At 38.4% G+C, this 15,009-nt stretch overlaps 1 protein-coding gene across 1 annotated transcript in view; it reads right to left on the reverse strand.

Moving 5' to 3' along the window:
- The window catches only part of Sclt1 (sodium channel and clathrin linker 1), a 115,914-nt gene that overhangs the window by 4,529 nt on the left and 96,376 nt on the right, over positions 1–15,009 (reverse strand). Inside the window, exon 17 of the mRNA XM_036190259.1 lies at positions 638–716. Coding sequence (XP_036046152.1) covers positions 638–716 — 79 coding nt within the window. The remainder of the gene's footprint in view (positions 1–637; positions 717–15,009) is intronic.

The raw sequence follows: 15,009 nt of genomic DNA on the forward strand, positions 1-15,009 counted from the left end.
TCCTATCAACAATACTATGATGTTCAAGAGTGATAATCTCACTATGTTTCTTGTAGATGACAATGGAAGAGAGGCCATATACCACACTAATGAAATTCTACCACACATATCTGCAGCTAGAACAGAAATGAAGAATCAGAGCTCTAGGAAGCCCTAAACCTAGAAACTATTTCCTTTTTTAAAGCCATAAGAAAAGAAATGAGGAATTCTTTCTTTGCATACAATTCTAAGGCAGCTCTATCTTAATACTATTTTTTCATATTCTATTAGACAAAAGTATTTTTGATGTGTCTTCTGTGATGGAGTAAAACAAATGAAGAGGAATTAGGTACATAACACAATCTTAGAGATTCTCATGAAAAAAGAGGATCCTAAAGTATACAGTCTCTAAAACACTGCACAAATTATATTATTAACACCAAATAAGAATTCTACTTGTAATGTATACAAAAGACGAATCATTGGTTTTCAAAGCTTTTATTCACATTATATTCAGTGTGAACTTTTAGGGGTGATTTGTATGTGGTTATTTCCAAGTAGAGAATTAATTTGGATTTGGTGCATTTAAAATGCTATAGTGTACATATCAAGCTGCAGTAGAAAGTACTTCCCTAGAGGGAGGGGAGTCATTTCTTACCTCAGCTACCTTTTCATTTGCCATTTCCAGCTGAGAAAGCAGCTCTTGGGTATGAAGTTTCTGTCGACTCAGCTCACTCCTATTAACCGAGAAGAGGAAGGGAGAATATGAGAACTGATTAAAACGTAAAACTGAAAAAGAGAGAGTTTGGAAGCATATGCAAATGTAAAATCTACACTTAAAACTTAAGTTTAAAACAAGAATAAAACTTAAGAATAAAACAATGTAAAACTAAGTCTTTACTAATGAGATATGTTTATATTTTGAACAAAAGCTTTTTTAATAGCAAATAACTTACTAATTTTTTTAAAAAATAAAATATGGTGGTGTGAATGAGAATGGCTTCCAAAGGAACTGTTTGGAAAGGATTAGGAGGCATGCCCTTGTTGAAGGAGGTGTGTCACTGGGGTGGGCTTTGAGGTTTAAAAACTCACATTATTCCCAGTGTGCTCCCTCATAACGTCCTACTTGTAGATCAAGATGTGAGCTCTCAGCTATTCCTGCTGCCATGCTTCTGCTATGGCATCATGAACTATAACTTTCTGAAACCACAGCCCAAATTAAACACTTTCTTTCATACATTGCCTTGGTCATGGTGTCTTGTCACAACAATAAAAAAGGAACTAATGCATAAAGTATACAGATATTCTAGGGTATTTATATTGTGGATATACTTAACACTACTGAACCCAGTAAACATGCTTCAGAAGGTAAATGAAAATGATGTATATTTTATTATAATTAAAAATTGTATCATAGACAGGTTTAGTGGTACACATTTTTTGTTTGTTTGTTTTGTTTTTTGTTTTTCGAGACAGAGTTTCTCTGAAGCTTTGGAGCCTGTCTTGGACTAGCTCTGTAGACCAGGCTGGCCTCGAACTCACAGAGATGCACCTGCCTCTGCCTCCCGAGTGCTGGGATTACAGGCGTGTGCCACCACTGCCTGGCATGGTACATATTTTTAATCACAGCACTCATGAGACAGAGGCAAGAGGATCCGTGAGTTTGAGGCCAGTCTGGTTTACACAGTGAATTCCAGGCTAGCTGGAGCTACATTGTGAAATCATGTCTTGGACAGAAAAACAGACAAACAAACAAACAAACAACAACAACAACAACAACAACAACAACAACAAAAACCATGTATCATGGGCTGGAAAGATAGTTCAGCAGCTAAGAGTACTTGCTGTTCTTGCGTAAGACATGGGGTTCAGTTCCTAGCATCTACATAAGGCAACTCACACCTGTCTGTTCCAGTTCCAGGAGTTACAGTGCCCTCTGTTTGTCTCTGTGGGTACTGCATACACATGGTACATCCAGAGCCAGGCCGGCACAGTTACACATAAGTAAAAATTTAAAAAAATTGGGGGCTGGAGAGATAGCTCAGCAGTTAAGAGCATTGGCTGCCCTTCCCAAGGACCCAGGTTCAATTCCCAGCACCAACATGACAGTTCACAACTGTCTGCAACTCAAGTTCCAGAGGATCTGGCATTTTCACACAGACATACAGGCAGGCAAAACCCCAATGAACATAAAAAATAAATAAATCTTTAAAAAATTTTTTTAAATTGTTATCATGCTGGGTGTGGTGACAGATGGACAACCTGTAATGTCAAATAGCAGAAGTTAAGGCACAGGATCACAACAAATCTGAGGCCAACCTGGGGCTACAAAAATGAAACCTTGTCTAATAAATCCACAATCAAAGACATAAACAATCAGGTCACAATTTAAAAATCATAATTTATCATATGGCAAGTTTATGTATATATATTATATGTATATATTTTGTTGTTTTTAACCACAAAAAGACAAATAAAATGATTTAAAGATATAAAACTTTCATCACGCCTGGGCTACAGAGTGAGTTCCAGGAAAGGTGCAAAGCTATACAGAGAAACCCTGTCTCAGAAAAAAAAAAAAAGCTTCATCAATTTTATTTTGAGATATTACTAGGTATTAAAATAAAAGTATATCTTGTTAAACATGGTATCTGTCATAAATTCATAAGTCACTGTGCTTCTACAGTACTTATACTTAAGATTTACACACAAAGACAAGCATGCTTCTAATACTAGGTACTCAGAAGACTGGGGCAAAAGAACCACCTTGAGTTCAAGATCAGCCTGGGGTACAGAGTGACATCCTGTCTCAAAAAGCAAAACCAACCAACCACCAAGGTTCGTGTATAGTGTGTCTCATGGCAGAGTTTAAATCTTGTAAATTATTAAATATTAAAATGTCATTTGATGTAATAAATTGTAACTGTGTCTATGCACATGTAGCATCTCTTTATCACTATTTATTATGTGTCATAAGCTGAAGTTATCTGAAGCACAGAATTGAGGTTGCCTTCTCTTCCTCCTCTGAGGCAGGCTCTCACTATGCATCTTGGTTGGCCTGGAACTCAATTATGTTGACTAGGCTGGCCTCAAACTCAGAGATCTGCTTGCTCTGCCTCCTGAGTGCTGGGACTAAAGGTGTACCACTATGTCTGGCATCAGCTTTTTGATTTAACACAATAGCATTATATTGCCCTGGGCCAAGATAATTCCTAAGTCTCAGGCTGAGAATAGATATAATGTAGTCATACATGAATGCAGGGGTCTCTGCAATCTCTATGGGCCAGAAGAGTGATAATACACAGGAGGAGGCAAAACACACACACACACACACACACACACACACACACACACACACGTATTTACATATACACACATCTATACCTACACATACATACATAGTACATATATATGTTTTTGAAACAGGGTTTCTCTGTGTGGTCTTGGCTGTCCTGGAACTTGCTCTGTAGACCAGGCTGGCCTCGAACTCAGAGCTCTGCCCGCCTCTGCCTCCCAAGTGCTGAGATAAAAAGCATGTGCCACCACTGCCTGGCTATTTTAAGCATATTTAAGCACAACATAATTTGGTGAAATCTTTTCTGGGGATAACTCAATTCTATGTGTACAATAAAGCACATATCCATCTCTTGAACAAAACAAGCTAATAAAAAACAAAACACCAAAATAAAGACTGGACATGACTACATTGAAACTCTTTGTAAAGTATATGTGACACCTTCCATAAAGAAAGGTTCTGTAGATTGACTGAGAAAAACAAGCTTATGATGAGGGTCTAGGGGACGGTCTGGTGTGATCTCAGGCAGATAATGAAAGGTCACCAGGATAGAATGCACATATGCTCTCAACAGGTATTACATTTCTGCTCTTGAAGGAATAACCTTGTGTATAAACATTCTGGGATCTCCTACTGCTTATCTGTGAGCACAAGGACCTCTATGCCTATACAAGAAGTGAATCAGAACGAATTTCAAATCAATTTGATAGTATTATAATTCAGTACTGGTTTTTGTCTTTTAACTTTATATTTCTAAAATTAAACAATAAATTAATACTCCCCAAAATAGCTCCAAATTTTATATTTTCAAATGAGCCATGTAAACTCAGTAAGTCCCTAGGGTATACTATATTTGACACAATAGCTGTTAAAATTAGAAAGCTATGTGTCATAAATATAAAAGCAGAATAGATTCATGTTACCAATAACCAGTTCCAATAATAGTTATTGACCACTTATCACAGGCTGATGTGGGGCAAACAGTGGAGTCATAGTGCTCCCACCCCCAAACCTGCACTTTGAAAGACCACTGCTCACACCCCTTCAATGACCTTAGCTTCACAATGAGGTGTCTGAATTGGTACCACTGATTTTACCACAGACAACCTCAAATGTTTAATCTTTATTTTGGTGGTGACAACAAGGTAGAGAAAAACTGTACTTAGAGCATCTCATGCATCTTAAAAATCACTGTTTCCAACATACACACACACAAACACACACACACACACACACACACACACACACACACACACTAAAAGAGAAAAATCAAAATGGCCAAAGGAGCCAGTCCTCTAGGCCTAATATAATTTAAGGGAAAAATTATGCATATTAGTATTGATGAAAAATAACGAGTACAAACAAAGTTAATATGAAACAGTAACATTTAGAGTTACTCAATATTCATTTTACACAAAACCAGAAAACTACTCATTTTGTAATTTGACAACTAAACTATTAATTTACTTAAGACAATTATCTGAATGATGGACAGTAATAACTTTCCACAAAACTGATGATTACAAAGATATAAGTAAAAATATTAATTTTTATACTCAATTATTTGTCTTCATAAGTATTTATCTCTGCACATCAAGTTCTGTCATGCTCCACTGGATTGCAAGCCACACTGATGGCCATTTTCATGTTTATAACCTAGCATTAAGCAAAAGACAATGATGATAGTGGTTATAATTCTAGCAAACACACAGTGCTTTGCACCTGCCAGGCAGTTTAGGTACACTCAGAAATGAACTTATTTTAGTTTAGCAAGACAACCTGGTGAAGTCTAATTTTATATATGGGAAAACTGAAAATAAAGTTTAAAAATTGAGCAGGGTCACAAAGCTCCTTGTCAGGATTTAAAAACTCTAATTTTTTAAATTCAAAATTAGTGCTTTAAATAGACTTACTTTTGGTTCTGGAGAATGACTCAAGAATGCTAAATATGTGCTTCACTACTAAGGTATATCTCCATCCACTAAGACCCTCTCTGAAGTTGGTGCTGTCAATCCATGCCCCACACTACAACATGACAGGCAACTATTAAATCTATGTTAAATATGAGGGGGGAAGAAGAGAAAAAGATGTGTGTGTGTGTGTGTGTGTATGTGTGTGTGTGTGTGTGTGTGAGAGAAAGAGAGAGAGAGAGAGAGAGAGAGAGAGAGAGAGAGAGAGAGAGAGAGAAAGAGGAGGGGAGGAAGAGGAGGCGGTGGCAGGGGAACGAAGGGGATGAAGAAATGGATGCATGAGTATGAATGAGTATGAACGGGTATGTCAGGACTTCTACATACTTTGGAAATGTAACAAGTTAAATCCTTATTTCTGACTTTTTCCCTTAAAGTCTTATCTTAAGAACATGGAACTAAGCATGCCTATTACTGAAATTTTTACATTTTCTTGCAAGCCTATAACTCATCTTGAGAAGTCAATTCTTGTATTAAAATCTCTGCCCTAATTATCAAGGCTAAAAAATCTTAAAGCCAACTCCCTTTCCTTACTTTGTCTTAAATGCAACACCTCTTTTCCTCCTAAATTAAGTCTTCCTTTGGAATGTCCCCTGCATCTGTTCTTCTCTCCCTCTGTGCTATAATCACAATTCAAGTTCTTAGAATTGAATTTTAGGATTTATTCTCATGACTATCTTCAACTGAAGAAATGCACACTTAGCACTAAGCACAGTGCACATGAAAGCACTGTGCCATTGTTTTCCTCCTTTACCCACACACCTAGCATATTTATTCATGAACACCACCTTAAATATTTTTCTTATTTGAGTAGTAGCCATCAGTATTGCTATGCTTTTGAATTAAATATAAATAGTCCATGTTCTTGAGACTGGCCTTCAGAATTCTCTGAAATCTTGTTAGTTATCTTCCCCATTTTAAAAGCCTGGGTTTTGAGTGTCTCACAAACAAACCCCATTTAACACCTTTAGATCTATGCTTATGTTCTTTTTAGATTTGTTTTTCATTGAAGAACCACTCATTCTTTATGATTCCACCTTTCTCCCTCTTTTCTGCCTCTTAGTTTATTTGAATCCAGATGGCTCTCTCCCTACTTCACATATGTAAAAGGATTTACTAATGCTTCTTAGTGGTGTACACACACACACACACACACACACACACACACACACAGACACACACACACAGACACACACACACACACACACACCCCTTTTCCAAGTAGAAAGGAACTTTTAAAAAAGGAATTATTATTAATTTTCAAAATATTTAACATCATGTTTTTCATAGGCAATCGGTATGAACTTGCTATTTATGGCTGTCTTTTTAAAAATTTATTTTTATTTATTATGTGTATGTGTGTATGTGCAGATGTTGGAGGAGGCCAGAAAAGAACACTGGATATCTTGGAATTGGAGGTACAGGAGTTTTGAACGACCCACTGTGGGAATTCTGGAAGAAAAGCAAGGGTTTTTAACTGCAGAGACATCTCTCTAGCCCCATGGCTAAGTTTTCATAGAAAACTTTGCAGTCACAAAATGATATTTGTTCAACAAACATTTATTGAGGAACCTAACAGAAAAGGCTTTCAGATAAAGATTTAATTTATTTAGGAATATTTATATTTTCCCTTCTATATAAGATTTGAGGTGTCTTTTGAGTGAAATTTTAGGAGGTATTAAAGAGTGAAGAACACAATTTCATAGCCTCTATCCAGAGGAGTTCCTAGAGCTTGCCTGTTATTTGTAGCTTCTCCTCTCTCTGCCACGTATTTTATTACCTTTCATACAAAAGAGTCCTGAAGATGATCTGACTCTGTACTACTTACAGGAAAATTTCTTATTAGACAATATAACTGAGAGTTCCCTGTATTATAGGTGACTTAAGTGTAAACATTAAATAAAACTCTCCAGAAAGTTCCATAGTGGTATTACAATTAAAATACTTTCCAAATAAAGCTGTATAATCTCTTCTCCAAAAACCCCAGAAAAAAGAAAGCTCTTTGGGGGTGATTGAAGTATAGTGTGCAGAGGTACACAGAGAGTCCTTTCCTGTTTTTATATGATATTATGGTACTTAAAGAGTAATTATACCAAACAAAGAATCTGTCCTGCCTACAAGATATTCTGGAGCAATGGTGGCTCAGAGCTCATGGGAGTGGCCAACCAATGACTGGTTTAACTTAAGGCCCATGCCCAACACTGTCTGGATGGTCAGGAACTCGAAGTTGGACGGCCCTGGGATCTGGGGTAGAACCAAACACAACTGGCTAAAAAACAAAGGGGGGAAATTCAATGAAATGATTCCTAATGGTGTTCTGCTATGCTCATAGATCAGTGCCTAGCCCAATTGTCATCAGAGACGCTTCTTCCGGCAGCTGATGGGAGCAGATGCAGAGACCCACAGCCAAACATTAGGTGGAGCTAAACGAACTTCCTGGAAGAGGAGTGGGGAAAGAACTGTAGGAGCCAGAGGGATTGAGGACACCAGGAAGCCATGGTCCATAGAATCAGAGCAAGGCTCACAGGAACTCACGGACACTGAGGGGCAACCACAGAGACTGCATGGGTCTGTGCTAGGTCTTTTGCATACATGCTGTGGTTGTTTAGCTTAGGGTGCTTGTGGGACTCCTAACAGTGGGAGTTGGACTGTCTCTGACTCTTTTGCCTGCACATGGGACCCTCCTTGACCAGCCTTGATATGAGGGTTTGTGTCTGTCTTATTGCAACTTGTTATGCTGTACTCAGCTGATACTCCTGGGAGGCCTGCTCTTTTCTGAAGAGAAATGGAAGAGCAGTGGATATGGGAAAGAGGGAAGGCAGGGGAGAACTGGAGGAGGAAGGGGAGTCTGCAATTGGGATGTACTGTATGAGAAAATAATAAATAAAAAGAAGAAAATTAAGTGAAAGTGTACCCAAATTCTCTATAATTTCTGACATGGCACAAGTTAAAAGTACACAAAGAAGAATGAAGAATCATAATTTACAGTATTACTCACTAGGAACTGCCTAGCTTATGAGCATCTCAAATATCTTAGTCATTTACATAACTCATTTAAATGACAAAATTCTAGTCAGGTTTACAGAATATAATGTAGAAACATGTTACAAAATATTAAATTTTGTATATTACATAAATAAATTAATTTATCTACTAAGGAAACATGCAATCGTTTGCTAAGCATAATTCTACAACTGACACCAAAGTCTCCAAGGCAGCATTTTTTCCATAAATTACAGAAGCTGATTTCCATAGTTCACTGTCCTGTTTGCAGTCCACCCTTTCCGAAGTCTCTGGTTCGTATCAGCTCTCTAATATTAGCAAGGTGCAGTGTGTGAGTGATGAAGATTCTGGTATGATCACAAATCCTCTGACATCAGATGTAAGATGTGTGAAAAATGTTCACAGATACCCTAGGAATTTGGTTTTTTGTTGAAACTCTGTGTAGTTTTGGTGCCTGTCCTAGATCTTGCTCTGTAGACCAGTCTGGCCTCGAACTCTCTGCCTGGCTCTGCCTCCCAAGTGCTGGGATTAAAGGCGTGCGTCAATACTGCCCAGCTACCCTAGGAATTCTAAAGAAGGATAGTTTTGTCCAGGTTTTTGCTTGGAATGTATGTATGCTAAAAGTATAGACAAACTGACAAACTGAATGTTTCAGCAAAATAGTTTTTTTAAATTTTGTGATACTGGGTATTGAACACAGGGTTTCATACGGGCCTAAACAAGTTCACTTAACTAGTAGGTGATATCCCTAGCCCTTCTTATATTTTAGAATTTGAACTGGGGCTCATTAAGTTGCCCAGGCTAGCCTTGAATTCACTCCACAGCCCAGATAGACCTTGGACTTGTCATCTTCCTGCCTAAGCCTCAACTGCAGGGGACCAGCCTTAAGTTCCCAGCACCTACACTGAACTTACAACCATCTGTAACTCCAGTTTCAGGGAATCTGCCTGACACCTTCTTGTGGCTTTCTAAGGTGTACATATAAAACACATAAGTAAAAATGAAATAAATTTTAAAATCAACCTAAGGATATTCAAATCCTCCACTGATTTCCCTGTTGTACTTTGTATTTTAATGAAATAGTCTTCAGTGTTTTACTGAAAGTAAGTAAATACATTTTAACTCCATCTGACATACACACGTTCTGGTCACCTTTGCTCTGGCTTACTGCATCCTGTTCTTATCCTTCTCTCCCACAGGCCCTTTCTCTTGTTCCTCCATATCTGCAGTATCTGCTGCCTTTGTTGGTATAGTTCATTTCCTCTAATCTTTCAGGCTCCACTTACATGTTAGATTCTTCAGACTGATTTCCCAAAGTTGTTAGTTACTTGATTTCCTATCAGAATTAATGAGAATCCAATCACTGATTACATTTTCAAAGAAGGCTCCTAATAGTGAAGTACATTTGGGATACTATAACTAGGAAGACTAGTATGTTCTAAAGCCCCACACTTGAAATAAAAATTATTCCTAAGAGGCTTATTTTAAAAAGTTACTTGAATGAACTCAAACTTATAAAGTAATAAGCAGATTTCTTGGTGATACCTAATTTTAAGTGTCTGTTTTAGAATAACCTTGGGGGAATTACAAAGTTCATTTGTTGAATGTTCCACCCTCTGTGAAGTGAGACAACAGACTAGATAAGTAGTCTTTATAAATGAAGGGAATTTGGACTGGGAAGCAACCGGGATTAAGCTGTAGGTAGGCAATGTGCTGACATGTTCATGTGCTAAGGGAATACATGTGGATGGAAAGTCAGGAGATTAGAGCTGTCTCACCAGAGGAAGTATGCTTGTAAGCTGTTACATAAAAGTGAAATAGATGTTGGATGGATAAAGGCAGGGAAGGAAGTATGGAACAGACAATCAAATCCATGTGTATAGGCCAAGGGTAAGAAAGGGTAATACATTAGGAAACTGTAGGAGGTTCAGTATGAATGGGGCACAGTGTGGTTACTGGGGGGGGAGGGGTAGAGGTAAGAGGAAGAAACTAGAAATACAGACCACAAAGGATTTTATGTGTTTGGACAATTGGAATTTATTTTGCATACACTGGAAAGGTGCTGATGTTCTTTAAGAAGAGAAGCGACATGATTAAATTCCAGTTTTTGAAAATCTTGCTGACTGCAGTGGGAATAACAGCAAGGAAAAAGACTGCAGTAAAATGCAGTTGTTCCAGTAGTAATCCAGGTGCGTAATGCTCATAGCCTCAACTACAGTGACTGGAGAGAAACAGCCAGGTTCCAGATCCAGGCAGGCGGACTTCAGGGTGCAATAATGACACTCAGAATTCCACTTGAACAACAGGATGGATAGTGACATTTATGGAAATGGAACATACAGGATGAGATAAAAAAACACTGGCCAGGGTACAGCATGAGTATATAGGATGAGATAAAAACACTGGCTAGGGTGGGGCATGAGTATATAGGATGAGATAAAAACACTGGCTAGGGTGGGGCATGAGTATATAGGATGAGATAAAAACACTGGCTAGGGTGGGGCATGAGTATATAGGATGAGATAAAAACACTGGATAGGGTGGAGCATGAGTATATAGGATGAGATAAAAACACTGGCTAGGGTGGAGCATGAGTATAAAGGATGAGATAAAAACACTGGCTAGGGTGGAGCATGAGTATAAAGGATGAGATAAAAACACTATAGGGTGAGGCACTGAGTTTGATGCACCAATAGAAATGTTTGGTGGAGAGCTGGCAATATAAATGGATTTCAAGAAAGGCCAGCATTTGGGGCTGGAGAGATAGTTCAATTCCCAGCACCACAGGGTAGCTCATAACTATCTGTAAATCTGGTTCTATGGAATCCATTGCCCTCTTCTGGCCTCATATGGTGACAGACACGCACTTGGTGTACCCCCATATACATAAAATAACAATATAATTAATAATAATATAATTAAAAAGTCAGCATTAAGTGTTTTATAATAATAATTAGCTCCTTTCATTTTGTTTCTATCTTAGAAATAGATATCTCAATCCACACCCACAGAGAGTATTTCTTTTCTTTCTTTCTTTTTTTTTTCTCCCCAAAATAGGGTCTCACTATATAGCTCTGGCTGTCCTGGACTTACTATGTAGACCAGGCTGGTCTCAAACTCAAAGACATCTGCCTGCTTCTGCCTCCTGCGTGCTGGGATTAAAGATGTGTGCCATGCAGACACACATACATAAGGAAATAAAGAGGTTTGCATTTTCAGCCTTTACAAGTCAACTAATCTAGTTGTTCCAATCACTACTGTAGAGGCACACGTCAAGATAAGGTGGTGCCATGTAAAGGGTGGTTACTACAATATAAGGGAAAAGTCCCCCAGTGCATGAAAACCCTTCCTGAAGACTGAAGATTAAATCACCAAAGGTTCTATTCAACAATGTATGAGAAAATTAAAAACAAAAGGTGTACTATTCATCTCAGGGAAATGATGGATTTGCTAGCTGCAGTAAGTGCTTTCTTTGAAATCCTCTCATGACAATTTAACACACCACTGCCAGATGTTTTTCTATTGAAGTATACTATAATATGCTTCAGCTACTTTTAGTAATTATGCATTTGTAATCTGCCAGTACCTGCAGCTGCTGCTCATCCTGTTAATTAAAAAAACAAAAAAACAAAAAAACTTCTTTTAAAAACAGTTATAGTAGTCAAACATTACAGATGTACAACCAAAAAATTTTTTAGAAAGTAAAAAGAACTCCTTAGGCTCAAATGCTATGTGATCAACTACACACAGACACAAACAAACACACAAAATAGATTCACAGACATAAACAAAGAGTTGAGCATTTCTAATCTGAAAAACAGAAATCTGAAGCCTTTTAAAGTGTTAACATTATGCATAAAATAGTCCCAAAGCCTGAAAAATAGTAAAGCTGAAGTCTGGGGAGCAGGAAGAGGGTGGAGGGAGCCAGAGTAAGAGAAGCTTATACTGTAATTTTATCAGTTGTTCGTTCAGTACTTAAACACAGTGATAATGAACAGCCTGTTTCTATCTCATTGACTGTATCAGATAAGATGTTAGCTTACAGTTCTGTCAAAGTCACAGCAGTGGGTAGTTTCTCTTAAAATTCAGTGATATAAAAAGACTGAGTAGGCTAGTAGGGAGTGTAGTGTAGGAAAAGGGAAGAGCGTTTTAGGGCAATGTGGAATGTTTTATACAGCAAAAGTGGTATTTGAGTTGGGTCTGGAGAGGAGCTAGGAAAAGATAGGTATGGAAAGCAACAGCATGTACAAAATGACCCTAAATCACCTTTTACTCCTAAGTAGTCCTTCTTTTTTCACATTTTATCTTTCTAGGTCTGGGTTACTTCACTCACTATGATGATCTTTTCTAGTTCCATACATTTGTCTGCAAATTTCATGATGTCATTGTTTTTAACAGCTGAGTAATACTTTACTGTGTAAATGTACCACATTTTCTTTATCCATTCTTCTGTTGAGGGATATCTAGATTGATTCCAGGATCTAGTTATTATGAATAAAGCCACTATGAACATAGTTGAGCATGTGTCCTTGTGGTATGACTGAGCATCCTTTGGGTATATGCCCAAGAGCTGTATAGTTGGGTCCTGAGGTAGATTGATCCCAATTTTCTGTGGAACTGCCATATTGAATTCCAAAGTGGCTGTACACATTTGCATTCCTATCAGCAGTGGAGGAGAATTCCCCTTACTCGACATCCTCTGCAGCATGAGCTGTCACTTCTGTTTTTGACCTTAGCCATTCTGACAGGTGTAAAGATGAAATCTTAGTCTTTTTGATTTGCATTTTTCTGATGGCTAAGGATGTTGAACATTTCCTTATGTATTTCTTGGCCATTTGGGATTCCTCTGTTGAGAATTCTGTTTATATCTGTACCCCATTTTTAAATTTGGATTATTTAGTTTGTTGATGTCTAGTTTCTTGAGTTCTCTGTATATTTTGGGAATCAGCCCTCTGTCAGATGTGGGGTTGGTGAAGATCTTTTCCCATTCTGTAGGCTGCTGCTTTGTCCTACTGATGGTATTCCTTGCGTTAGAGAAGCTTTTTGGGTTCATGAGATCCCATTAAGTAATTAATTGTCCATCTTAGTGCCTGTGGTATTGAGGGTCTTTTCATGAAGTTGTCTCCTGTGCCAATGTGTTCCAGGCTATTTCCCACTTTCCCTTTTATCAGGTTCAGTATATCTTGGTTTATATGTTGAGGTCTTAGATCCACTTGGACTTGAATTTTGTGCAGTGTGATAGATATGGCAGTATTTGCATTCTTCAACATGGCAACATCCAGTTAGACCACGACCATTTGTTGAAGATGCTTTTATTCCCACTGTATAATTCTTTGTTGAAAAATCAGGTACCCATAGGTGTGTGTATTTGTTTGGTTCGTCAACTGGATTCCACTGATCCACCTATCTGTTTCTATGCCAACACCATAGGATTTTTATCCTTATAGCTCTGTTGTAGAGCTTGAAATCAGGGATGGTGATACTTCTGGAAGTACTTTTATTGTACAGGATTGTTTTAGCTTTCCTAGTTTCTTTGTTTTTCCATATGAAGGTGAGTATTGTTCATTAAAGTTCTGTAAAGAACTGTGTTGGGATTTTGATGGCAGTTTCATTTAATTTGTACATTGCTTTTTGTTGGATGGCCATTTCTACTATGTTAACCCTACCTACCAACCATGAGCATGGAAACTCTTTCCATCTTCTGTTATCTTCTCCAATTTCTTTCTTCAAAGACTTGAAGTTCTTGTCACATAGGTCTTTCATTTGCTTGGTTAGAGTTAGACCAAGATATTTTCTATTATTTGAGGTTAGGGTGAAAGGTATTGTTTCCATGATTTGCCTCTCTGCCTATTCATCACATATGTACAGGAGGGCTACTAATTTCTTTTTTTTGAGTTAATTTTGTATTCAGCCTATTGGTGAAATTTTTGAAAAATTTTTTTTCACTGTATCATTAAATTTTTTAAAATTATATTTGTGTTTTAATATAACACATCAGCCATGTATTGCCCTGTTTCCCCCCTCCCGCCCCGCCCCCACCTCCCTCCCATCCCCTACCCTCCATTCCCATCTCCTCGAGGGCCAAGACTCCCTTGGGGATTCAGCTCAACCTGGCGGATTCAGTACAGGCAGGTCCAGTCCCCTCCTTCCAGGCTGAGCAAAGTGTCCCTGTGTAAACCCAAGGTTCCAAACAGACAGTTCTGCACTAAGGACAGGTCCCAGTCTCACAGCCTGGATGCCTCCCAAACAGTTCAAGCTATTCAATTGTCTCACTTATCCAGAGGGCCTGATCCAGCTGGGGGCTCCACAGCCTTTGGTTCATAATTCATGTGCTTCCATTCATTTGGCTATTTCTCCCTGTGCCTCTCCAATCTTGGTCTCAACAATTCACACTATTACAGTCCCTCCTCTTTCTCGACAATTGGACTCCTGGAGCTCCACCTGGGGCCTGGCCAAGGATCTCTGCATCCACTTCCATCAGTTATTGGATGAGAGTTCCAGCACAGCCATTAGGGTGTTTGGCCATTTGATCACCAGACTAGGTCAGATCAGGCTTTCTCTCGACCACTGCCAACAGTCTACAGAGGATGTATCATTGTGGATTTCTGGGGACCTCTCCAGCACTCTGCCTATTCCTGTTCTTATGTGGTCTTCATTTATCATGGTCTGTTATTCCTTGTTCTCCCTTTCTGTTCTTGACCCAGCTGGGATCTCCTGCTCCCCTAAGCTTTCTTTCCCTCAAACCTTGCCCTTCATTACTCCCAC

This window comes from Onychomys torridus, chromosome 6 (assembly GCF_903995425.1).
Source record: "Onychomys torridus chromosome 6, mOncTor1.1, whole genome shotgun sequence".
In the NCBI taxonomy this organism is placed as follows: domain Eukaryota; kingdom Metazoa; phylum Chordata; class Mammalia; order Rodentia; family Cricetidae; genus Onychomys; species Onychomys torridus.